Source organism: Podarcis vaucheri (assembly GCF_965113315.1).
Source record: "Podarcis vaucheri genome assembly, chromosome: 2".
Classification (NCBI taxonomy): domain Eukaryota; kingdom Metazoa; phylum Chordata; class Lepidosauria; order Squamata; family Lacertidae; genus Podarcis; species Podarcis vaucheri.
Window position 1 is genome coordinate 131,438,519 of NC_138760.1, and position 26,738 is coordinate 131,465,256.

Below are 26,738 nucleotides of genomic sequence, written 5' to 3' on the forward strand. Positions count from 1 at the left end.
ATCATGTTCTGCCCAACTCACCTTTACCCTTGATGATCCATTGCAGCTATTGAGTAAACATGTTTTCTCCTGCTCTGCACCTGCTCCTATCAAGTTTCAGGGGAGATCTTTCTTCCCTTTACAATCATCAGAATCACAGTGATCTATTTTTATTCTTTCCTGAGTCCAAGTAGCCCTCACCCCTTGAATATTGCCTTTGGGACCAATAAGATAAATATTGTAATTAAGGGCAGCAGGAAGATTTTTATTCCACTGTGCCCGGAAGGTTGGATGTATAAAATATATATTGTGCCACAAAATCCTGGGGGCCAAGACACAGAGCAGGTGAAGTCAGAAGGTACATTTGTGTGATGCTGCTTTTTAGATCAGTAATTTTGACTGACTGGCTTTCCAGGAAGGGGACATCCTCAGCCCTGCCTGGAACAGGGAGCAGAGATTGCACCCTCTCACCACCTTGGTGCAAAATAGATGCTCCACCTCTGAATCATCACCCTATAGCTCTGACCCCAGAGCTGGACACCTCCCTGTATTTGTCAATTCATTGCAATCTCTGATTTGCAAGATTTTGGGGCTTATTATAAACAGCAGGTAGTGTTGGGTGGAACAACTACAAGGAAAGAGTAGCAGGTAGACCCAGAATGATAACACTGCTTGTGTTCCTGCCTCTTGCAACCAATGGGATGCAGCTGAGGGAAAAATGCACACTGAATCCAATCAAGGAGCAAATATTGGCTGCAAATTTTTACCGGCTAGCAGACCACCTCATTAGTGGAGTCGCATCTCCAAGATACTTTAATATTCAATATCCTTTCACGTTTTCCAGCACCCCTGTCAGCAGACTTGAGACGTAAGTAATGATGCATAGATGTTGTTCTGCGTCCTACCTGCTCTCCATTTCCCACGATACTGTTTGATAATTTTGAAAATTTTCATTTCATTTCATTTATAGAGTTCTATATGTCTGTTCAGTTGGTGAAAAGGCATGTTTCAAAGTGTTGTATAATGTATTTTAAGGAATTAGTAGTGGTTTTGACATGTACTGCTCTCCAAAGCATAACTTGTTTTCTAAAGGGTTGGAAGTGTTGTGGGTTGTTTTTGAGTTGCAGGTTTTCTGTAGTAAATGAAATGGGAGCACAATTCTTTTCTTCGTGCACAACAAAATCCATGCAACTGCAAATTGTAAATGTTGACTGTGCTTAGTCACTTGCAATGCAGCCTGGGGGTCAATGTGGCTCAAGGGACTTTTGGTAGGTCACCAGAAATGAGGCTGATTTGTTTTCTGGTCTTTCCTCCATGCTCCTCCCTTGCAAAAATACTGCAGACACAGGTACTGGTAGACCTCTGTCTCACTTTGCTCTACCTCCTAGCCTCTTTTCTTAGTTACTTTGATTAATACAAAAAATAATGTGATGTTCATTTTCACTGAATTGAGGCTGACTGTGTGACACACTGTTTTGCAGCTGGGTGGATAAGAAAAACTCACACGTTATTTCCTTCTCCCTTGCTCTTCGGGATATTAATCACAACCCCAGCATCTTGCCCAACATCACCCTGGGCTACAGCATCTATGATACCTATTCTAAGGGAAGACTGACTTCTGACTCCATGACAGACCTGCTTGCTGGTGGGAAAATCAATATTCCAAACTACAGCTGTGGGAAGCAGAAAAGGCTACTAGCTGTTCTTGAAAAGAGTGAACTTGACATCTCCACACACACTGCAAACATGTTAGGAATCTACAAGATCCCACAGGTAATCTATTGGCCCAAGTGAAACACACCTGGCAACATTAGCCACATGGTTGTTGTTTTTGTTATTGTTGGCATCTGTCTGTCTTGAAAGACAATGGAGTGAGCCTCTGGAATAAGTCAAACCACTCTGTTAGCAGTATCTAAGTGACCTCCACGGTGCGCAAGCCTAAGCAGTGGGTACGGAGGTCCAGGGCTGCCCAGATGACAAGACCTCCCTCTCACTGCTGTGGTCCAAAGGAAAGCAGAGCAATACAGTTGGCACAAGCTTGGCTGCAGGAGTTGCTGGAAGGAGGCAAACAAAGCAGCACTCAGCTGACTTCAGGGATTTGTGTTGGGTTCACTCTTTAGCCTTTTCTCCTCCCAGATTTTGGATGGTATGAAGGGTGATGGAACTCCCTTGCAGTTGAGGACAGGCCCCTTTCCTCCTTTCTTTCTTTCTAGGGCCTACTCAACATTTTTCTTTCAGCAGACATTTTAATTAAATTTGGTTAGAGTGCTTTACCTTATTGATTATTATTCTTTTGAATCTTTCTTAACTGCATAGAGAATTTTGCCATAAATCGGTATAAGAATTGCTTAATATTTTTAAGTGGGTTCACTCTTTAGCCTTTTCTTATCCCAGATGTTGGAGGGTATCCAGGGTTATGGAACTCCCTTGCAGTTGAGGACAGACAGGCCCCTTTCCTACTGTCTTTCTATGGCCTACTCAAAACTTGAATTTTCTTTCAGCAGACATTTTAATTTAAGTTTGATTATTGTGCTTGAAATATACTTGGAGTCCTGTAGTGATTTTATGCTCTTTATTGCAGCATGTAAAACAGTGATTGAATTGCCCCCTAAACCTCAGGCTTCTATATACATTATTTACACAATGAGTCCGGTCTGATTGGCTGATTCTGCTTCCCTCCTGGAGCCTGATTGGGCTGCTCCTGCAAGAAAATCAGTTCTTGCATTCTAGGATCCTACCTGCCTATTGTTCTAGGATCCAAGCTTAGTACATAATAGTGCTTTACCTTCTTGATTGTTTTTTATTGAATGTTTCTTAATTTCATAGAAAATTTTGCAATTAATCGGTATTAAAAAATGCTTAACTTTTTTTTTACCTCCAAAGAAATTTGAGGTTTACACTAAATCTGTCAACATCGTGCACATAGAAGTATCCAGCTTAATCCTGAAACACAAGCCATCATTCTTTTTCCCTTTTTTCACCAGCTCAGTAATGGCTTTGTTCTTACTGATAAATTCCAGTCCCCTTTTGTCTACCAAATGGCCCCAAACCAAGAAATACAGTACCAAGGGATGGTCCAACTCCTCCTGCATTTCAGGTGGACGTGGGTCGGCCTCTTTGCTCCAGACAATGACAGTGGTGAAAGGTTCTTGAGTACCTTGACACCTCTGATGAACAAAAGGGAAATTTGTGTTGCCTTCACACAAAGAGTACTACGAGAAACGTGGCTATGGATACCCCATGAAGCACCTGCCCTGTGGAGACAAGTCAATGTATTTGTTTACTTTGCAGACTCTCAAAGTGGACTCTACATAATCATAGAGGTACAGTCCTTACTTGAAAGGATACAAACTGGGGGGAAAGTCTGGATAATCACAGTTCTTCAGAACAAAATTTTCTTATGTGATATTGACTGCTTGCATTATGCCCATGGCTCTTTGTCCTTTGTAATGAAGACCAAAAAAAGGATGAAGAAGGACTATTATGGGCCAATGTCCTTGGCTGGTCAACAGTATTCAGAAGAAGCATTTGATTGTTCCTATTCCAAGCATGCCTTGTCTGTGAGGGGTATGACCAAATGCAGAGAGAAGGATAATGTGAAGATGCTGCCCCAGGAAGAGATTGAAAGGATCCAGTCCCAAGACAGCTACGTGAATTACCTGAGTATCCAAACTGTGGCTCAGGCCTTAAATGTTGCCTATTCATCCTGGTCAAAGAGGATGTCAATTGTGGGTGGAGGCAGTTGGGAACTTCAAATGCTACAGCCATGGCAGGTATGTCCATTTCTTTTTGCAAAGTGGAATTTGTTGTCCCAACTCTGAAATCACCATGAAAGGATCATCGGGAACTGTCTGTCTTGCACTGTGACAGAACACTGGTTAGTATTGTCTACATTGACTGACAGGCCTTTGATATTGTTTTCATCTGCTGGCAGAAATCCATCAGAGTTTCTCTCATCCAGGACCACAATACCTCAAGGACTACCTCTCTCCATATAACTCTTCAACTTGGCCCTTGTCTGAATAACATCTTATAACCCATTTTAAATGTGTTTGTGTGATGGGTTGGGGGAGGGTTGCTATTGGTTTGTGGGGTGTGTGTGTTCTTTTTTATCATGTATTGTGCTTTTATATTCTTATATTCCTTATATAGCTTTATATTCTTTGATTATCAGTGTGCCACTGAATAGCCTTCTTCAAATAGTTTCATTGTGCTGCAGAAAGATGACTTCATCCTTCATTGAACTTAGTGTTCTTCCTTTAATAAAGCCAAGTTCATCATGTTTTACACATTTTCCCAAACATCTTAGAATCATAGAATTGTAGAGTTGGGTGGGCCATGATGGTTATCTAGTCCAACGCCCTGCAATGCAGGAATATTTTGCCCAACATAGAGTTCAAACTCGTGACCCTCAGATTAAGAGTCTCTCGGTCTAGCGACTGATCTGTCCCTACAAATCAACCTTTCCTAATATATGTAATAATGTTGATTTTTGTCACCCCAAAAAGAAGATTGAGGGTGTCTAATAACCTAGCGTGCTCTGGTCCATGGGGTCACGAAGAGTCAGACACGACTAAACGACTAAACAACAATAATCTAGCATGGTTAGATAATTCCAGGTGAGAGATACAGTGGTTCTTATTTAGGGAAGATTAGCATGCAGAGGGAACATGAAACCATGTTTATAATGCAGCCCTGCTTACTCATTCCTGGATTTCCCCCTGTCACTCTAGCTTCATCGTTTCTTGAAAGAAGTCCAGTTCTTCTCTAATACTTCAGCTGATGGACAGTACTTGGATGAGAATGGAGCACTGGCCGTTGACTTTGATATCGTGAATTGGGTGCTGTTTCCTAATTACTCTCATGATAGAGTGAAAATTGGGAGAATAGAGAGACTAAAGTCCTCAAATCTGAAGTTCACCATCAACCCAGAAGCAATTGTGTGGCCCAAGCGATTTAAGAAGGTAGGAAAAATTGGATCTGTCATTTTATTAACTATGACATCTGCTATGCTCTAATAACATTTTGAATAAAACATATGAGGCTTTGACTGCAATCTTGTGGATGTGTCCTTGGAGCTAAGTCCCAATGAGTTTAGAGGAACCTGCTCTTGAGTAAACATGTATATAATTTCAAAGTAAATAGGAGAATCTCCATAGCAGAGCAGAACACATTTTCCCAACCTGGTGCCCACTAAATATTGTGGACTACAACTCCCATGCACGCCAGCCAGTATTGTGCAAAGATATTTGAGGGGCACCAGATTGGGTAAGGCTGGAGTATAGTAAGGTATTCCACTTCTGTTTGGGCATAGAGAAACTGGGCACGGAATTCTGCACTAGGTGCAGTCTTTAGAAGCAACACCAAGGATTCCATTTAGTCTTTGGAGCAAAACATCAGTCAGTCTCAGAAGTGGTCAACCCGGTAGAAGATGTGATGGCAACAAATGGAGGACTTGTTTCATTGCTGATGTTCATATGATGGTTTATGCCATGCTCCTGTTTGTTGTTAACTGTTATCCTAGTATTGTAATTTGCAATACTATTGTAGCAAAAATGCACCTATCACTTTCTCCTTCATGCTCAATTTTCTCTTCATGCCTAGACCGTGCCTCGTTCAAGATGCACAGAAAGCTGTCTCCCTGGATATTCCAGAAAAGTTCAGGAAGGGAAGCCGCCCTGCTGCTATGATTGTTCTCCCTGCTCAGAAGGAACCATGTCCACTCAGGAAGGTAGGAGAGGATCTCAGAGAAAATGGCCTTTGATGGGAGGATGGGGCTAATATTCGAGCCAGTCCAACCAAGACGTTAGTAATGGCCAGCTCTTTTTTTTTTTTTCCAGCTGGAATTCATTTCCATCATCTGTTAGGTGAGCACTGTTGCCATTCTAAGAGAACACTGGAGGCATTCATTTATTTTTTAAAATAATTTTTTATTTGTTTTACATAGCCATTTCAAAAATAAAAAAATTAAAAGAGCTTATGCAACTGGACTTCTCTATGACCCTTCCCCTCTACAGGGAGGTGGGACCAATTCAGATGGTCCGCCCCCACCACTTAATGGATCCAAATTGTTTCTAGAGAGTGGTAGGGGATGTTTTATCCCATGTTGATGGCCTTTCAGCAGATTCCCAGCCCACTCCGGGGGCAGAGAGCAGCCGGGGGTGGGGGTGGCGTGTGTCCTGGGGGTGGTGCGCTGCAGGGGCATCTGAAAGCAGCCCTGTTTAGGGAAGTTTTAATTTTTGATGAATCATTGTATTTTAATATTCCGCTGGAAGCCACCCAGAGTGGCTGGGGAAACCCAGACAGATGGGCGGGGTATAAATTATTATTATATTATTATTATTTCAAACCTTCAGATCTCCTTCCCTCCCATGGGTTCCATTTCTAAAAAAAAGTACCCTCTTTCCTTTTACATTTCTAGCATAGATTCGAGCTGGTTCTATACATTTTTGCAGGTTTAATGGGTGTCAAATACCAACGGTACATCATTTTCATGTAATTTTCTTTCAACAAACCGCAAGCTGTAAACTTTGAATAATCTTTACAGAGCTTTTCTTATGATGAAAACTGTGTGTTATAACCAAAATCCATTGCCCGGTGAATCATTACTGGTTTAACTTCCTCATCTTTAGTAAACCATTCTAAGAGTAATTTGTACATTTTTGAAAGTAATTTCACATTATTTTCCAACAGATATTTTTCAAACCTTGACATCTCTGTATCAGAACCCTTTTTTGAAGACATCATTTAATTGATGATACTGTAACCAATCTGTTAATAGCTCTCTAATGTCTTCAAACTTTTACAGTTTTAATTGATCTTCTACTTAGCAATTCTTTATAAATTGCCCAATCACCTCTCATATTAATTTTTTAACCAATATGGCTTCTAGCGGGGGGAGCCACCATGGTATCCTCCACTCTAGTAAATTTTTATATCTCTCCCAAACCTTGTAGATTGATTTTCTTATCAAGTAGTTCAGGAATCCCATATGTACTTTGGTTTTTCCATACCTTAAATATGCATGTCACCCATACCTGTTATAATGACCTTCTAAGGCTAATATATCAGTATTTTTTAACAGTATCCATTCCCGAAACCAGCATAGGAAGGATGCTTCATAACATAACTTTGAGTCTGGCAAGGAGAAACCACCTCTTTGGAGTCTACCAACAGTTTATATTTTATCCTTGGTTTTGCCCCCTGCCAGATAAATTTAGATATCACTTTTTGCCATTCTTTAAACATTCTTGGTCCTGCCATGGAGTCAGTCAGCACTAGGGCTATAGAGACCACCTGACTATTTCTGAGAGGTCCCAGCAGTTCAGAAATGGAGGCAGTGCCACACAATAACACTCCTCCGAGTTCCTTAGAGGAATCATAGAATTTTAATGCAATACGTGATTTTACAAATTATAATTCTAGCTTAACACATTTGCTTCTCAGTATTTCAATATTACAAGAAGTGCCTTTATAGTGAGTCAAACTATTGATCCATTTAACCACAGTTGTTTAATCCAGGGGTCCAGAATTTTTTCTGGTCTTTGCACTAGATCTTAATTTCCCAGGTGAAAAAAGCAGGTGGGTGCTGTTGCCAACCTGTCAATCAACAAATGCAACAGTGATGTCAGCAAATTTGAGGTGTGTGACTGATGACCAAAGTGTGTTTTTCTCTATGCAGATGCTGATGAATGCACCAAATGTCCAGAAGATCAGCATCCAAATGAAGACCGAGATCAATGTGTCCCCAAAGAAATAACCTTCCTGTCCTATGAAGAAAGTTTGGGGAACCTCCTGGCTTCCCTTGCCCTCCTCTTATCTTTAGCCACATGTTTTGTGTTAGCAATCTTCATCAAATACAAGGAAACACCAATAGTCAAGGCCAACAACAGGGACCTCTCCTACATCCTCCTCATCTCTCTACTGCTCTCCTTTTTGTCCTCCTTCCTCTTTATTGGGAGGCCAAGGAAAGTGACCTGCCTTCTCCGACAAACAGCCTTCTGCATCATCTTCTCAGTTGCTGTCTCTTCTGTCTTGGCAAAAACCATCACTGTAGTCCTGGCCTTCCTGGCCACTAAGCCAGGGAACAAGGTGAGGAGATGGCTGGGGAAGAGTTTGGCCCACTCCATTGTCATTTCCTGCTCCAGTGTCCAAGTTCTCATCTGCACCATCTGGCTGGGGATCTCTCCTCCATTCCCAGAGTTTGACCTCAGTTCTCAGCTTGGACAGATCATTCTCCAATGCAACGAAGGCTCTGTTGCCATGTTTTACAGTTCTCTTGGATACATGGGCTTTCTGGCTGCCATCTGCTTCACAGTGGCTTTCTTAGCAAGGAATCTGCCTGGGGCCTTCAATGAAGCCAAGCTGATCACCTTCAGCATGCTGGTCTTCTGCAGTGTTTGGGTGTCCTTTGTTCCCACTTACCTGAGCACAAAGGGAAAATTCATGGTAGCTGTGCAGATCTTCTCTATCTTGGCCTCCAGTGCTGGGCTTCTGGGCTGCATTTTTATTCCCAAATGCCACATTATTATATTGAGGCCTGATTTGAACATGAGGGAGCACCTGACAAGAAAAGACTAAACATGACATTTGATCCTTAGTTCTAGGGATATCATAAAATTGTACAGCTGGAAGTCCCAGCCACAATCTCAACTGGAGTAAAACTGCTCATTACCCATAGCAGGATTTCATAAGCTGCTTAAGACATTGCAAACTGAATTGCTAAAGTACAAAATGAACTTAGCTAAATTAGAAGAAAAATGATGCTAAACTGGCTACATAAGGGATATCGATAAAGGTCTTAGGGGAATCTGATACTACTACTACTATTTTATTTATTTCTCCAGCCACTCTGGGCGTCTTACAGCACATATTGAGACTTAATAAGCATCAAACATTAAACTTCCTGATACAGAGTTTTAGAAAAGTTATTTAGTTCTTTATCTCTTTGACATCCGGGGGGGGGTGTTCCACAGAGAGGGTGCAACAACCGAAAAGGCCTTCTGCTTTTTTCTCTGTAAGTCTTGCTTCTTGCAATGAGGGACCCAGCAGAAGGTTCTCGGAAGGGAACCTCAGTGTCCAGGTGTAGCGATGGGAGTGGAGACACTCCTTCAGGTATACAGGGCTGAGGCTGTCAAGGGCTTTCAAGGTCAGCACCAACACTTTGAATCGTGCTCAGAAATGTACTGGGAACCAGTGAAGACCCTTTAGGATCGATGTTACATTGTCTCGGTGGCCACTCCCAGGCACCAGTCTAGCTGCCGCATTGTGGATTAGTTGTAGTCACTGAATCTCCTTCAAGGGTAACTCCATGTAAAGCACATTGTAGTAGTCCAAGCGGGAGGTCACCAGGGCCTGCACCACTCAGGGGAAACAGTCTGCAGGGAGGTAGGATCTCAGCCAGTATCTTAACAAAATGATACACATTTACAAAAAGTTTATGAGAAGAGAGATGGTTTGGGCAAATGACTCTTGATGAGAATCAAAAATGCAAGTCTAGGAGAAACTAAGAACATGGAAGGATATGACTGAAGTTTTGGTTTTGGACTGGGCATGGACATGGACACTGATTTTAGATAGTCAGAAGGGAGATGAGTGGTCTAAGGAAAATTAAAGTTGTCAGACTCGGACATAAAGAAAACTTGGCTAAAGTTTTGTGCCATCTACAGAATATTGGTATGCATGTGATAATGGCCTCATGTAGGCATTTTCTCATTTCTATGCCAACAATTTAATAACACATATGATTCTTGATAAAAGTAATTTGAAAGCATAGAAAGGTGTCTCCTATTCAGAAATAGCTGCACCTGGGCAGAATACGTCTCTCTGGAAATGCCTTTGCTGCTTTGCATGTGTCAGTTTATATTGAGCTCTCGTGCTGTTTCCTTCAGATTTTTCCCCTGTATTTCGCAGTCTGATCCTTGAAGTAAAATCTCCATTTATTATATTGTTCCTGATGTCTTCCTGTATGGTCTTAATAACTGACAAGCCCCTCACCCGCCTAGAATCTGTATGATTGCTGCCTGCAGTCAGACATCTCAGTGTGATTAATCCTAAACCATCAGAAGGGGTGACCCTATATTAAAATCCTGCACAACAAACAACAAACAAGGCCTTCTCCACCCCACCCCTCAATGAGGTTGCGTCAGGTAAAAGAAATTGAGGGGGATTAGAAGAGTAATTTTATGTGGCACAATATAAATCCATATTCTGGTGCTAAGAATAAATTTCTCATGTGGGCCTGTGCTCAGAGGAATCCTGGGCCTTAGTTCTGAATAACGCATTGGAATTACGCATTGCAGAAATCTGCTCTAGGCATCCTTAGGGTATCTGTTTGGCTGATGTGAAAACAGGATGCTGGACTACATTAGCCTCATTCATCCCAACATAGGTGCAGGGCTCATCTGATATTCTATGGTGCCCCTCCCCATAGTCATCATTTTGTACCAGGCTCTGGTTTAACTAGAAGCTTGGGTAAAGCAAAGTAGGCCCTGAGAGTCTAATAGTGATAGAAGGGGCAGAGTTGAGAATGCCATCTTAACAGAGAGCTCCCATTATTGCTGGCTTGGCCCACCTGCCACATCCAGCAGCACAGGGGTTAATGGATGGGGTCCAAAAGGGACGCCCAATGCCCAGATTAAAGAAATGGCACCTAGTGGTCAGCAGCAGAACAAGCACTTTAATGCAGAGTCAAACAGCAATAAGAGAAGGGGAGAGAAAATGGCTCTCTCCTCCCCTTAAAAAGGTATGTGGTAAAAGTTTTTTTTTTAAAAAAAAAAGTAAAAAGTGGTAAAGGTATGAATATTTACAATAGGTGGTCATGTATCCAAAGAACGTGAAATGGATCCAATTCCAAGTTACTGGGTCAGATAAACAAAAACAAGACATGGCATGTTCACACCTGATGAAAACCCATTCAGCACAAAGGAGGAAGAATGGTGGGCAGTTCAGTGTGGTCCTCCATTGGATATGTTGGACCCTCTTGCTGCAGCGATGAGGAGTGTTGTCACAAGCACAGGTGGCGTCACAAGCACGCACTGGGCACCCATAATGTTGGGTGGAACTCAGCACGCTTGATTTTTAACTCCCCTTTTGGATTTTTATGTTTTGAACAGCCCTGGGATCTTCAATGGACAATTGCCCTGCTGCAATTGTCCATAGAAGCATTATTTCCTTTCCAACAATATCTCTAGCTCTTGGAATGTATTTCTTGGGCTGGAGAGACAACTAGGGGATGTTGATGGTGTATGAACCATGCCCAGAGGCACCACTGACTGAGCTGGCACAGGTGGTCTCTGGCATAGTTTTGGAGGACCATACCCATGCAGAACTTGCCATTGGGCCCAATTAGGAATTAAGGGCTTCCATGACAACAACTGGATTTACTCAAATGGGCACACACTTGAATTCAAGATTGGGATGCTGCAATGCACTCTCTCTGGGTCTTTTACTGAGAGTTTCAGTACTTTTGTTGGTTTTTTGAATTCATTGTATAGGTCCAACATTTGCTTAAAAACCTCCAGGGAAGGAGAGCACACAACCTCCAGAGGGAGACGTTCCACTGTTTTTACTGTCAGAAAGTTTATTTTTACTGTCAGAAAGTTTATCCGTATGTCTAGTTGGAATCTTGTTTCCTGCAACTTGAAGCCATTGGTTATCACTCCTCCTTTGGAGGTAGGAAAATGGCATGTGGGGAAAGTTCTGCTCTCATCTCCAGCTTGTGGCCTTCCCTTTGCGTCAAGTGGTTGGCCATTGTGAGAACAGGATGCTGGACTTTGTGGGCCTTTGGCCTGCTGCAACCTCAGGGCTCTTCTGATCTCAGTCATGTTTTGCCAAAGTCACCTTGATGATCTGTGGCAGCCTATTGAGTAAACATGTTTTCTTCGGCTCTGCACCTGCTCCCATCAAGTTTCAGGGGAGATCTTTCTTCCCTTTGCAATCATCAGAATCACAGTGAGCTATTTTTATTCTTTCCTGAGTCCAAGTAGCCCCCACCCCACCACTTGAATATTGCCTTTGGGACAAATAAGGTAAATATCGCAATTAAGGGCAGCAGGAAGTTTTTTATTCCACTGTGCCAGAAAAGTTGGATCTATAAGATATATATTGTGTCACAAAATCTAGGGGGGCAAGATATAGAGCAGGTGAAGTGAGAACGTACATTTGTCAATTTACTGCAATCTCTGATTTGCATGAATTTGGGGCTTATTAAGACCAGCAGCTAGTGTTGGGTGGAACAGCTACAAGGAAAGTGTAGCAGGTAGACTCAGAATGATAACACTGCTTGTGTTGCTGCCTCTTGCAACCAGTGGGATGCAGCAGAGGACAAAATGCCCACTGAATCAAATCAAGGAGCAAAAATTAGCTGCAAATTTTTACCGGCTAGAAGACCACCTCATTAGTGGGGTCACATTTTCAGGATTCTTTAATGCTCAATTTCCTTTCACCTTTTCCAGCATCCCTGTCAGCATACTTGACTCGTAAGTAATGATGCATTGATATATTTCTGCTTCCTACGTAGTCTCCATTTCACGTGATACACTTGTTTTCTGATACCCTTGAAATTTTTCATTTCATTTCATTTATTTAAAGAGTTCTATGTTTCTGTTCAGATGGTGGCTAGGAAAACCCAACCAGAAATTATTATTACTCTTAATGGTGAAAAGCCATGTTGCAACACATCTTATAATATGTTTTAAGTAATTAGTAGGAGTTTTGGCATGTACTGTTCTCCAAAGCATAACTTGCTTTCTAAAGGGTTGGAAGTGCTTTGGAATGTGTTTCAGTTGCAAGTTTTCTATAGTAAATAAAATGTGAACACATTTCTTTCCCCCATGCGCAACAAAATCTATGCAACTGCAAATGATAATTGTCAACTGTGCTTTGTCATTTGCAATGCAGCCTGGGGGTCATTTTGGCTCAAGGGACTTTTGGTAGGTCACCAGAAATGAGGCTGATTTGTGTTCTGGTCTTCCCTCCACACTCCTCCCTTGCAAAGATACTACAGACACAGGTACAGGTAGACCTATGTCTCTCTTTGCTCTACTTCCTCACCTATTTTCCTAGCTGCTTTTATACGAAAAAGAATGTGACTTTCATTTTCACTGAATTGAGGCTGACTGTGTGACACACTTTTTCCCAGCTGGGTAGATAAGAAAAACTCCCATGTTATTTCCTTCTCCTTTGCTGTTCGGGATATTAATCACAACCCCAGGATCTTATCCAACATCACCCTCGGCTACAGCATCTATGATAGCTATTCTGAGGGAAGACTGACTTCTGACTCCATAACAGACCTGCTTGCTGGTGGGAAAATCAATATTCCAAACTACAACTGTGGAAAGCAGAAAAGGCTGCTAGCTGTTCTTGAAAAGAGTGAATTTGACATCTCCACACACCTTGCAAGCATATTGGGCATCTACAAGATCCCACAGGTAATCAATGGGTCCAAGTGAAAAGTGAAACACATCTGGCAACATTAGCCACATGATTGTTGTTGTTGTTGTTGTTGTTGGCATCTGTCTGTCTTGAAAGACAATGGAGTGTGTCTCTGGGATGAAGTCAAACCGCTGTGTTAGCACTATCAAAGTGATGTCCACAGTGCACAAGCCTAGGCAGTGGGTTCGGACGACAAGACCTCCCTCTCAGTCTCACTGCTGTGCTCCAAAGGAAAACAGAGCAATGCATTTGGCAGGAGCTTGGCTGCAGGAGTTGCTGGAAGGAGGCAAACAAAGCACCACTCAGCTGACTTAGGATTTGTGCAGGGTTTACTCCTTAGCCTTTTCTTCTCCCAGATGTTGGAGGGGATGAAAGGTTATGGAACTCCCTTGCAGTTGAGGACAGACAGGCCCATTTCCTACTATCTTTCTTTCTTTCTTTCTTTCTTTCTTTCTTTCTTTCTTTCTTTCTTTCTTTCTGCAAATGCTCTTTTGAATTCCAAAAAAGCGTACATTCAGAAAAAGAAAAATGCATATCCCCACATGATTAGCTTCTTTCATTATAATTAACTTTTATAACGACTTACCATCAGCCCATTGCGGATCCTAAATGCTTTTAACGTGTCACACTTTTTTTTTTAATCATTCCAAATGAATCTCCATTATTTTGTTTTTCTATGATTTTCTACATTTCTGCAGCAGTCACTGCAGACCTACCAGTGAATTCATATTTTTACGGTGCTCACTGAGATATTTTCTATACAAGTTCCATTCTCTCCTAAATGTTTGTTCCATGTGGTCTCTTAGTTTCCCCGTCATTCGTGCCAACTCTGCATCCTCCAGCCATTTCTCTTGCCACTCCAGTTTGGTCGGGATTGAGTCTCCAGTTGGTCGGGATTGAGTCTTCCAGTTTCTGGCTATTAACAGTTAAATACCAGCGATAGAGCATTTTCATAAAATTTTCTTTCAAGGTACAGCATGCAGTAAACCTCAGATCTGTCACAGCTTAAAATTAGCCGCTGTTTCTTTAATACCAAAGTCAGCATGAGTCAGCGGCCTACAATGAATCGGCAAAGCCTGCATGACTCATGAACCTTTCACCTACAAATATCTGTATATATAGAGTGGTCATTGATTGTGTGTGGTGGAGGGTTGCTTGAATGGCAGAAAGTTGGCTGAGTTTGGTGTATGTATAAAGCTGTTAGTCATGGTTGGAGGAGACTTCTTTTAAGAATAAAAGCAGCATTCTGCAAAGTACTCTTTCTCAAGGACTCTTTGTGCTGACTAGGGTCTGAGGACCAGGCAAAGAAGGTCGGAACTTGTTCCTTTTCAAATACTGACAAGATCTTCCTTCCACAATCCTTCTCATGCTCCCATAGGGATATTAGATCCAAATTCTTAGGCCCATTTGACCATCCTACTGACTCTAAAGCCTACAGAAAACTTTTCTTTTCTTTGCTTGCAGCAGGCATTTTAATTGAAGTTTGATTATTGAGTTTTACCTTCCTGATCATTTTTTTATTGACTCTTTCTTAACTTCGTAGAGAATTTTGCCATTAATCGGTATAAGAATTGCTTGAACTTTTAAAAAATGTTGTTTAAATTCCAAAAAAACAGTGATGTTTGAATAAATCTGTCAGCATCTTTCACATAGAAGTATCCAGTCTTAATCCTGAAATACAAGCCACAATTCTCTCTCTTTTTACCAGCTCAGTTATGGCTTTGCTCTTACTGATAAATTCCAGTCCCCTTTTGTCTACCGCATGACACCAAACCAAGAAACGCAGTACCAAGGGATGGTCCAACTCCTCCTGCATTTCAGGTGGACGTGGGTCGGCCTCTTTGCTCCAGACAATGACAATGGGGAAAGCTTCCTGAGTACCTTGACACCTCTAATGAACAAAAAGGAAATTTGTGTTGCCTTCACACAAAGAGTACAACGAGAAACTTGGCTATGGATACCCCACGAAGCACCTGCCCTGTGGAGACAAGTCAATGTATTTGTTTACTTTGCAGACTCTCAAAGTGGACTTTTCATAATCATAGAGGTTGAGTCCTTACTTGAAAGGATACAAACTGGGGGGAAAGTCTGGATAACCACAGTTTTTCATAACAAAATTTGGTTACATGATATTGACTGCTTCCGGTATGCCCATGGCTCTTTGTCCTTTGTAATGAAAACCAAAAAAAGGATGAAGAAGGACTATTATGGGCCAATGTCCTTGGCTAGTCAATCGTATTCAGAAGAAGCATTTGATTGTTCTTATTCCAAGCATGCCTTGTCTGTGAGGGGTATGACTAAATGCAGAGAGAAGGATAATGTGAAGATGCTGCCCCAGGAAGAGATTGAAAGAATCCAGTCCCAAGACAGCTATGTGAATTACCTGAGTATCCAAACTGTGGCTCAGGCCTTCAATGCTGCATATTCATCCAGGTCAAAGAGGATGTCGATTGTGGATGGAGGCAGTTTGGATCTTCAAAAGCTACAGCCATGGCAGGTAATAATCTAGCATGGTCAGATGAATCCAGGCGAGAGATACAGAGAAGATTCGGATGTAGGGAGAACATGAAACCATGTTACATAATTCAGCCCTGCTTACTCATTCCTGGATTTCCCCCCGTCATTCTAGTTTCATCATTTCTTGAAAGAAGTCCAGTTCTACTCTAATACTTCAACTGATGGACAGTACTTGGATGAGAATGGAGCACTGGCCGTTGACTTTGATATCGTGAATTGGGTGCTGTTTCCTAATAACTCTCATGATAGAGTGAAAATTGGGAGAATAGAGAGACTAAAGTCCTCAAATCTGAAGTTCACCATTAACCCAGAAGCAATTGTGTGGCCCAAGCGATTTAAGAAGGTAGGAAAAATTGGATCTGTCATTTTATTAACTATGACATCTGCTATGCTCTAATAACATTTTGAACAGTACATATGAGGCTTTGACTGCAATCTTGTGGATGCTTTCTTGAAGCATTCAAAGCCTGCCAAGGAGTCCAGTTCGCTTTGTTGCTTCTTTAAATACTTTGTAAAAGTTTCCCATTCATCTTTAAAGTCACAGTTATCCTTGTCCTGTAGTTTATGTGTCAATTTTGCCAGTTCTGCATAGTCCATCAGTTTCTCTTGCCATAGTTCTTTAGTCGGGGTTTCCTCGTTCTTCCATCCTTGTGCTATTAAGACTCTCGCCACTGTTGTCGCATACATGAAGATATTTTTCAACTTCCTTGGCAGATCTTTTCCTACAATCCCTAACAGAAATGCTTCAGGTTTCTTAACAAATGTTAGATAGAACATTTTCTTCAATTAATTGTATATCATTTCAATTTTTTAAAATTTCATTACAATCCCACCACATATGGTAAAATGTCCCCTCCTTTTCCTTACACTTCCAACACATATTTGAGCTAGTTTTATACAGTTTTCCTAACTGCATTGTAGTCATATACCATCTATACATCATCTTCATATAATTTTCTTTCAGCAAAGAACAATCTGTAAATTTGAAATCAATTTTCCATTTGTTGTTTAGGTGCATAAACTTGGATTACTGTGATGTTAAAAGGTCTGCCTTGGATTCGTATCGAGATCATTCTATCATTTTTGAGATTGCATCCCAGTACAGCTTTTGCCACTCTTTTGTTGACTATGAGGGCCACTCCATTTCTTTTACGGGTTTCTTGCCCACAGTAGTAGATATGATGGTCATTCGAACTGAATTTGCCCATTCCCGTCCATTTTAGTTCACTTGTGCCCAGGATGTCAATATTTATTCTTGCCATCTCATTTTTGACCACATCCAACTTACCAAGGTTCATGGTTCTTACATTCCAGGTTCCTATGCAATATTTTTCTTTACAGCCTTGGACTTTCCTTTCGCTTCCAGGCATATCCGCAACTGAGTGTCCTTTCGGCTTTGGCCCAGCCGCTTCATCAGCTCTGGATCTACTTGTACTTGTCCTCCACTCTTCCTCAGTAGCATGTTGAACGCCTTCCGACCTGAGGGGCTCATTTTCCAGCGTCATAACTTTTATATGCCTGTTGTCTTTGTCCATGGGGTTTTCTTGGCAGGGATACTGGAGTGGATTGCCAGTTCCTGCTCCAGGTGGATCACATTTGGTCAAAACTCTCCACTATGACCTGTCCATCTTGAGTGGCCCTGCACGGCATAGCTCATAGCTTCTCTGAGTTATTCAAGCCCCTTCGCCACGGCAAAGCAGTGATCCATGAAGGGGATTTTTTCCCCCATTACCTTTCCCAATCTTCCATCATGCTGTTATGACCTATATCTTGTGCCCATTTGATCGTGACTAATTTTACCTCTTTGTCTTTCATCTCCCATTCTACCAGTATGCTGTATGCGGCCTTCAATAGTTTCACTTTCCCTTCGATCACTTCTATTTGAAACCTAGATCTTGTATAGCTGAATCCTTTCTTGCTGTCTTCCTTATGTTTCATATAATAGTCGATAATGCAACTAACTCTGAAAATGAACTTTGATCTATGATGAGATCTCTTAATTTCCATTTTCCATCATGGTCCTTTAATAAGTCAACATATGTGAGCCATTTTCCTTTCTTTCCAAGTAATGCTTTATGTGGTGAGAGCCACCACGGGGTCTTTTGTTCCCATAAGCCTTTGTATCTCTCCCATACTCTCATTAATGATTTCCTGATTATATGGTTGCAAAAACTTCAATGAATCTTCCCTTTCCCGTATCATAAGTATGCATGCCAAATCTGTTGTCATGTCCTTCTAGTTCTAGTGCCTCTTGCTTTTCCAATCTCATCCAGTCCCTGCTCCACACCAAACAAACAGATTCGTAATACAATTTAAGGTCTGGGAGGGCAAACCCGCCTCTATCTTTTACATCTGTAAGTATTTTATGTTTTATCCTTGGCCTTTTGCCCCCCCCCCCCGATAAATCTTAAAATCTCTTTCTGCCATTTTTTAAAGCATTCATCTTTCAGGATGACTGATATTGATTGAAAAAGAAATAGCATTTGCAGTTTGCCATCCAGGGTGGCTGTGGTGAGCTGAGGAGATGAAGGGTTAAAAGCCACATTGATGACAGATTCTGTGTGTCCAGTCAATTTATGGGAATAAGTGCTTGAATGCATCTCATATATATATGCACATTTATCTTCCGATCCACAGGCAATGAATTGTCCACAAGGAGAAACAGCGATTCCACAAGGGTGACAGCCTTGACTTCCTTGGCTCTGCTACTTTAAGAATAAGGCTCCCCGACAGAAAGGAGATATTTGGTTACTGGGCAAGTTACAGCACTTTTCTGTTTTAAATATAGGCTTCCAGATTATATCTGCCCTGGGATTTGCTCCAAGGTCTACTCTGCTGGAAAATCATTTTGTATAAGGGTAACGAGTCCTTTCTGCCACTGTACTTGCAGAGCATTATCACATTCAGGTTACCTTGGACTGCAACTTTGGAAGTGCTACAGAATAGGTAGATGTATAATATTATGTTGGGTTGTTTCCCATTATTAATAGCTCTAGCCATCCTAGTGCAATTTGTCTGGAAATATCAAGTAAGATTTAAGAAAGCTGGTGTCTAGCAGCATATATACACTTTTTGTTGTAGTTTGTTGGGATTTCAATAGTTATCTCCACAACCAGACATTTAAGAAATAAACCTTTGTACCATTCTTGGCTAAACCCTTATGCCCAATAATAAAGTGATATTCTAGTCAAAAAGAAGAAGAAGAAGAAGAAGAAGAAATAGCATTTTTGGCAACACATTCATTTTAATCGCTGATATTTTTCCTAACATTGAGAGATTCATTCTGCTCCATATTTCTACATTTCTTTTTACCTCAAGCCAAATTTTTTCATAGTTATTTTTAAATAGGTTTATATTTCTTGATGTTAACCAAATCCCTAAATATTTAACTTTTTAATGGACTTCAATCTCAATGTTTTGTTCTAATTCGGTTCTTTCTTCTTCCTTCATGTTTTTAACTAATAATTTAGTTTTATTCCTATTTAACTTGAATCCTGTAACTTCCTCAAATTTCTGAATCTTTTCTATTACTTTAGGGAGTGACGTTTTGGGTTCTTCCACTGTTACCACTAAATCATCTGCATATGCTTTTAACTTGAACTCACTTTTCCCAGTTTTTACACCTATAATCTCTTTGTCTGCTCTTATATTTCTGGCAAGTACTTCCAGTACCAGGATGAATAGTAATGGTGATAGTGGGCATCCTTGTCTTGTTCCTTTTTGAATCTTACAATCGTCCGTTATCACCTGATTTATAATTAATTCTGCTTTTTGTTCTGAATAAATTGCTGATATTCCTTTTAAAAATTTAGAATCACATCTAATTTGTTCTAAAAACTTTGTCAGAAATTTCCAAGAAATATTATCGAAGGCTTTTCCAGCATTTATAAACATCATTGCCGCTTTCCTTTCATTTTTAGCCTCCAGGTATTCTATTATATTCTCCTTCATTTGTCTACCTGGTAAAAACCCTGCTTGATCTTGATGTATATAGTCATTTAGTATGTTTTTTTAGTCTATTGGCTAATATAATTGCAAACAATTCCATTTCAGTGTTAAAGGCGGGGGGATCAGAAGAACCTAAAAGGTTTCTTTGTCATGCAGCTCTGCAAAAAAATCAAAGAAAAAAGTAACTGCCCAAAATATGGTCTGGGGTGACCTGAGGTTATTGGAAGCAAATATCTCCTCTCCGGGATCCTTCCAAAATTCTATTATCTGTGTCCCAAGGCATAAATACACCTTTCACTTTCTCCTTAGTGCTCAGTTTTCTCTTCATGCCTAGACCGTGCCTCAATCAAGATGCACAGAAAGCTGTCTCCCTGGATATGCCAGAAAAGTTCAGGAAGGGAAGCCACCCTGCTGCTATGATTGTTCTCCCTGCTCTGAAGGGACCATCTCCACTCAGGAAGGTAGGAGAGGAACTTGGAGAAAGTGTCCTTTTATGGGAGGATGGGGCAAATATTTGAGCCACTGCAAACATGATGTTAGTAATGGCTAGTTCCATCATCTGTCAGGTGGAGACCATTGGCATTCTCAGAAAACAATAGAGACATTCATGGTGAGTTTCAGCACTGTCAGGTGTGGACAGTCCTCCCCTCCCTTTGGTAACTTCACAAATAAGAATAAATGAGAAGTTTATAATTTATACTCTTTTTATTCCGTCATCTGGTTGCAAGCAAAGATCCACATCACTCCACAAGGAGAGCAGTTGGCTACTTTAAATCCTCCCCCTTCTACCCCCCCATGACATCCTGGCACCAACAAGAAGTTCCTTCTCCTCTCCGCATCCTTTGTTCTCTAATACGTATGGACTTCTTAGTTTGTGGGGGGGGCTCCCCCACACTCTCCTATGACATCCTTGCTCGCTGTTCCCTCCCTTCTGTTCTCTTTCCATTATCTCGTAGCTAGGTAACTCTGTTCTAATCTGTGCAGTGTTTGTGTCTCTCCCTCTTCAGAGAGGAGCTGATCTGCCTGAGAATGCATTCCCCAATCCTCTGATTCAGACCATTCGCTGACAGGCACCTCTTTTTCTAGAAAATAGCACTGGAAATAAAACAAAACAAAATAAAATATTAGCACCTTAGAGACCAACTAAGTTTGTTCTAGGCCTGAGCTTTGGTGTGCATGCACACTTCTTCAGATATTCTGAAACAGAAGTCACCAGACCCTTATATATAGTGGGAGGGTGGGGTGGGGTATTTCTCAGAAGGGTACTAGGGCATGGCTGATTAGCTCAATGGGTAAACCTGCTGAAGACTGATAACGACTGCAATTAGTCATACAGGAAAAAAGCAAGGGAGAGTATGCAGGTGACCAAAAATAGTTTAGCATGTGTAATGAGATATGAATCCATTGTCTCTATTCAGACTAGGTTTCTCCATAGTTTTTCCTTCTGAGAAATCACCAAATGCAATAGTGCTGTCAGCAAATTTCAGGTGTGTGACTGATGTTAGGATACTGAAGGGTGTTTTCCTCTCTGCAGATGCTAATGAATGCACCAGATGTCCAGAAGATCAGCATCCAAATGAGGATAGACATCAATGTGTCCCCAAAATATTTACCTTCCTGTCCTATGAAGAAAGTTTGGGGAGCCTCCTGGCTTCCCTTGCTCTCTCCTTATCCTTAACCACCAGCTTTGTGTTAGGAATCTTCACTAAATACAAAGAAACTCCAATAGTCAAAGCCAACAACAGAGACCTCTCCTACATCCTCCTCATCTCTCTACTGCTCTCCTTTTTGTCCTCCTTCCTCTTCATTGGGAGGCCAAGGAAAGTGACCTGCCTTCTCCGCCAAACAGCCTTCTGCATCATCTTCTCAGCTGCTGTCTCTTCTGTCTTGGCAAAAACCATCACTGTAGTCCTGGCCTTCCTGGCCACTAAGCCAGGGAACAAGGTGAGGAGATGGCTGGGGAAGAGTTTGGCCCACTCCATTGTCATTTCCTGCTCCAGCGTGCAAGTTCTCATCTGCACCATCTGGCTGGGGATCTCTCCTCCATTCCCAGATTTTGACCTGAGCTCCCAGCTTGGAGAGATCATTGTCCAATGCAACGAAGGATCTGTTGCCATGTTATACAGTTCCCTTGGCTACATGGGCTTCCTGGCTGCCATCTGCTTCACAGTGGCTTTCCTAGCCAGGAATCTGCCTGGGGCCTTCAATGAAGCCAAGCTGATCACTTTCAGCATGCTGGTCTTCTGCAGTGTTTGGGTGTCCTTTGTGCCCACCTACCTGAGCACAAAGGGAAAATTCATGGTAGCCGTTCAGATCTTCTCCATCTTGGCCTCCAGTGCTGGGCTCCTGGGATGCATTTTCATCCCCAAATGCTACATTATTATATTGAGGCCTGATTTGAACACAAAGGAGCACCTGACAACAAAAAACTAAACATGACATTTGATCCTTAGTTCTAGGGATATCATAAAATTGAACAGTTGGAAGTCCCAGCCACAATCTCAATTGGAGTAAAACTGTTCATGATCCATAGCAGGATTTCATAAGCTGCTTAAGAAGTTTCAAACTGAATTACTAAAGTACAAAATGTACTTAGCTAAATTAGAAGAAAATGATACTGAACTGGGTACATAGGGATATCTTTAAAAGTTGTATGGGATTCTGATACAACTAATATCACTACTATTTCTAATAATAATAATAATAATAATAATAATAATAATAATAATAAATTTATTTCTCCAACCACTCTGGGAGGCTTACAGTACATATTGAAACATAATAAAACATGAAACTTCTTGATACAGAGTTGCTTTCAGATGCCTTCTAAAAGTTATGTAATTCTTTATCTCGTTGACATGGGGCGGGGTGTTCCACAGTGAATGTGCCACAACTGAGAAGGCACTCTGCTTGCTTCCCTGTAACCTCACTTCTCGCAGTGAGGGAACCACCAGAAGGCCCTCGGAGCTAAATCTCTGTGTCCAGAAACGTACTGGGAGCATTCTCAGAAACGTACTGGGAGCCTGTGAAGATCCTTTAGGACTAATGTTACACGGTTTGGGCGGCGACTCCCAATCAACCAGTCTACCTGCCACATTGTGGATTGGTTGTAGTCACTGAATCTCCTTCAAGGGTAGCCCCACGTAAAGTACAATGTAGTAGTCCAAGTGGGAGACAACCAGGGCCTGCACCACTCTGGGGAGACGTTCTGCGGGCAGGTAGGGTCTCAGCCGGTATCTACAAAGTTGATACACATTTACAAATAGTTTATGAGAAGTGAGATGGTTTTGGCAGAAGGCTCTTGATGAGGATCAAAAATGCAAGGCTAGGAAAAACACAGAACATGGAAGGACATGACTAAAGTTTTGGTTTTGGACCGGACATGGACATGGACATTGTTTTTAGATAGTAAGAAAGGAGATGAGTGGTCTCAGGAAAATTAAATTGTTAGACTTGGACATAAAGAGAACTTGGCTAAAGTTTTGTTTCATCTAGAGAATATCGGTATGCATGTGATAATGGCCTCATGTAGGCATTTTCTCATTTCTTTGCCAAGAATTTAATATCACAAATGATGCTTGATTTTCAATGCTAACAATTTCAAAGTATAGCACCAAGTGTATTTAAATCAAGCGATCGTCTGCTCTTCAGAAATAGCTGCACCTGGGCATAATCCGTCTCTCTGGAAATACCTTTGCTGCTTTGCATGTGACAATTTATACTGATCTCTCATGCTGGTTCCTTCAGATTTCTTCCCTGTATTTCAGACTCTAATTCTTGAAGTAAAATCTCCTTTTATGTCATTATTTCTGGTGTCTTTCTGCATGGTCTTAATAACTGACAAGCCCCTCATCTGTCTAGAATCCGTACGATTGCTGCCCGCAGTCAGACATCTCAGTTTGATTAATCTCACACCATTAGAGGGCTGACCGTAAATTAAAATCCTGCACAGCAAACAACAAAAAAGGCCTTCTCCACCATATCCCTCAATGAGGTTGCTCAGTAAGGATAAATTGATGGGAATTAGGAGTGTAATTTTGTGTGACTACAATATAATCCCAAATTCTGGTGCTAAAAATAAATTCCTGATGTGAGCATGTGCTCAGAGGAATCCTGGACCTTAGTTCTGAATTACACATTGGGAGATTGCTGCAGAAGTCAGCTCCAGTGTGCTTACAGGCATGCTTTGTGTATCTGTTTGGCTGATGTGAAAACAGGATGCTGGACTATATTAGCCTTATTCATCCCAACATAGGTGCAGGGCTCATCTGATGTTCTATGGTGCCCCTCCCCATAGTCATCATTTTGTACCAGGCTCTGGTTTAACTAGAAGCTTGGGTAAAACAAAGTAGGCCCTGAGTGTCTAATAGTGATAGAAGGGGCAGAGTTGAGAATTTCATCTTAACTGAGAGCTCCCATTATTGCTGGGTTGGTCTACTCACTTTATCCAGCAGCAGAGTTGTTAATGGATGAGGTGCAAAAGGGATGGCACCTAGTGGTCAGCAGCAGAAGAAGCAGCTTAATGCAGAGCCAAACAGCAATAAGAGAAGGGGAGAGAAAAAGGGTTTCTCCTCCCCTTAAAGAACCAGTGTGGTAAGGGTATGAATATTTACAATAGGTGGTCATGTGTCCAATGAACGTGAAATGGATCCAATTCCAAGTTACTGGGTCAGATAAACAAAAACAAGACATGGCATGTTCACACCTGATGAAAACCCATTCAGCACAAGGGAGGAAGAATTGTGGGAAGTTTAGGGTGGTCCAACATTGGAGATGTCAGACCTGCCTTTTGCAGCGAAGATGTGACATCACAAACACACATGACGTCACAAGTACACACTTTTGTTGTTGTGTAGTCATTTAGTCGCGTCCGACTCTTCATGACCCCATGGACCAGAGCACGCCAGGCCCTCCTGTCTTCCACTGCCTCCCGCAGTTTGGTCAAACTCATGCTGGTAGCTTCGAGAACACTGTCCAACCATCTCGTCCTCCGTTGTCCCCTTCTCCTTGTGCCCTCCATCTTTCCCAGCATCAGGGTCTTTTCCAGGGAGTCTTCTCTTCTCATGAGGTGGCCAAAGTCTTGGAGCCTCAGCTTCAGGATCTGTCCTTCCAGGGAGCACTCAGGGCTGATTTCCTTCAGAATGGAGAGGTTTGATCTTCTTGCAGTCCATGGGACTCTCAAGAGTCTCCTCCAACACCATAATTCAAAAGCATCAATTCTTCGGTGATCAGCCTTCTTTATGGAAGTACACACTGGGCACCCATAATATTGGGTAGAAGTCGGTGCGCCTGATTTGAATTCCCCTTTTGAACAGCCCTGGGATCTTCTATGGACAATTGCCATAGATGTCACAAAACTTTACCAAGTTCTCTTTATCTACAAGTCTGACAACTTTAATTTTCTGAGACCATTTGTCTCTTATCTGACTATGTACAATCAATGTCCATGTCCAGTCCAAAACCAAAACTTCAGTCATGTCCTTCCATGTCCTAGTTTTCTCCTAGTCTTGCATTTTTCATCCTCATCAAGAATCATCTGCCAAATTCATCTCTCTTCTCATAAACTATTTGTAAATGTGTATGAACTTTTTAAGATACTGACTGAGACCCTAACTGCCCACAGTCTCCCCAGAGGGGTTCAAGCCCTGGTTATTTTCCGCTTGGACTACTACAATGTGCTTTACATGGGGCTACCCTTGAAGGTGACTCGGAAACTACAACTAATCCACAATGCGGCAGCTAGACTAGTTGACTGGGAGTGGCCGCCAAGACCATAAAGCATCGGTCCTAAAGGATCTTCAGAGGCTCTTAGTACATTGCTGAGCACAATTCAAAGTGTTGGTGCTGACCTAACTGGCCTCTGCCATGTATACCTGAAGGAACATCTACACTCAGACATTCTGCCTGGACACTGAAGTCCCCCTTTGAGGGCCTTTTGCTAGTTCCCTCACTGCAACAAGTGAAGTTACAGGGAACCAGGGCAGAGAAGAAGAGGAGAGTTTGGATTTGAGAGTCTCCCTAAGGAGTCTCAAAGTGGCTAACATTCTCCTTTCCCTTCTTCCCCCACAACAAACACTCTGTGAGGTGAGTGGGGCTGAGAGACTTCAGAGAAGTGTGACAAGGTCACCCAGCAGCTGCAGGTGGAAGAGCAGGGAAGCGAACCTGGTTCACCAGATTATGAGTCCACCACTCTTAACCGCTATGTTATCGCTCCTCCTTTGGAGGTAGGAAAATGGCATCTCCAGCTTGTGGGTCTCCCTTTGTGTCAACTGGTTGGCCATTGTGAGAACAGGATGCTGGACATTGTGGGCCTTTGGCCTAATCCAACATCAAGGCTCTTCTGATGTCAATCATGTTTTGCCAAAGTCACCTTTACCCTTCATGATCCGTGGCAGCCTGTTGAGTAAACATGTTTTCTCCTGCCCTGCACCTGCTCCCATAAAGTTGCAGGGGGCAACTTTATTCCCTTAACAATAATCACAATCACAGTGACCTATTTTTATTCTTTCCTGAGTCCAAGTAGCCCCCACCTCACCTGTTGAATATTGCCTTTGGGACCAATAAGGTAAATATTGCAATTAAGGGCAGCAGGAAGTTTTTTATTCAACGGTGCCTGAAAGGTTGGATGTAATATATATATATATATATATATATAGTGACACAAATCCTGGGGGCCAAGACATAGAGCAGGTGAAGTGGGAAGCTACATCTGTGTGATGCTGCCTTCTAGATCAGAAATTTTGACTGACTGGCTTTCCAGGAAAGACGCCCTCGGTCCAGTTTACCTCAAGGAGCATCTTCACCCCCATCGTTTGCCCAGACACTGAGGTCCAGCTCCGAGGGCCTTCTGGCGGTTC

General features: G+C 41.9%; 2 protein-coding genes across 2 annotated transcripts; both read left to right on the forward strand.

The window, feature by feature from the left end:
* Positions 1-638: 638 nt before the first annotated feature.
* Positions 639-8,842, forward strand: LOC309527574 (vomeronasal type-2 receptor 26-like; the record flags this gene model as incomplete). The annotated part of the gene is made up of 6 exons (XM_082214399.1): positions 639-847; positions 1,461-1,752; positions 2,964-3,752; positions 4,713-4,943; positions 5,584-5,710; positions 7,661-8,842. 6 exons carry the CDS (start codon positions 639-641, stop codon positions 8,557-8,559), a joined length of 2,547 nt encoding a protein of 848 aa, XP_082070525.1. The 3' UTR covers positions 8,560-8,842.
* Positions 8,843-12,249: 3,407 nt separating this feature from the next.
* Positions 12,250-22,314, forward strand: LOC309527575 (vomeronasal type-2 receptor 26-like; the record flags this gene model as incomplete). The annotated part of the gene is made up of 6 exons (XM_082214400.1): positions 12,250-12,458; positions 13,121-13,412; positions 15,125-15,913; positions 16,046-16,276; positions 20,216-20,342; positions 21,416-22,314. The coding sequence occupies 6 exons, from the start codon at positions 12,250-12,252 to the stop codon at positions 22,312-22,314; spliced, it is 2,547 nt and encodes an 848-aa protein (XP_082070526.1).
* Between the last annotated feature and the right edge of the window lie 4,424 nt (positions 22,315-26,738).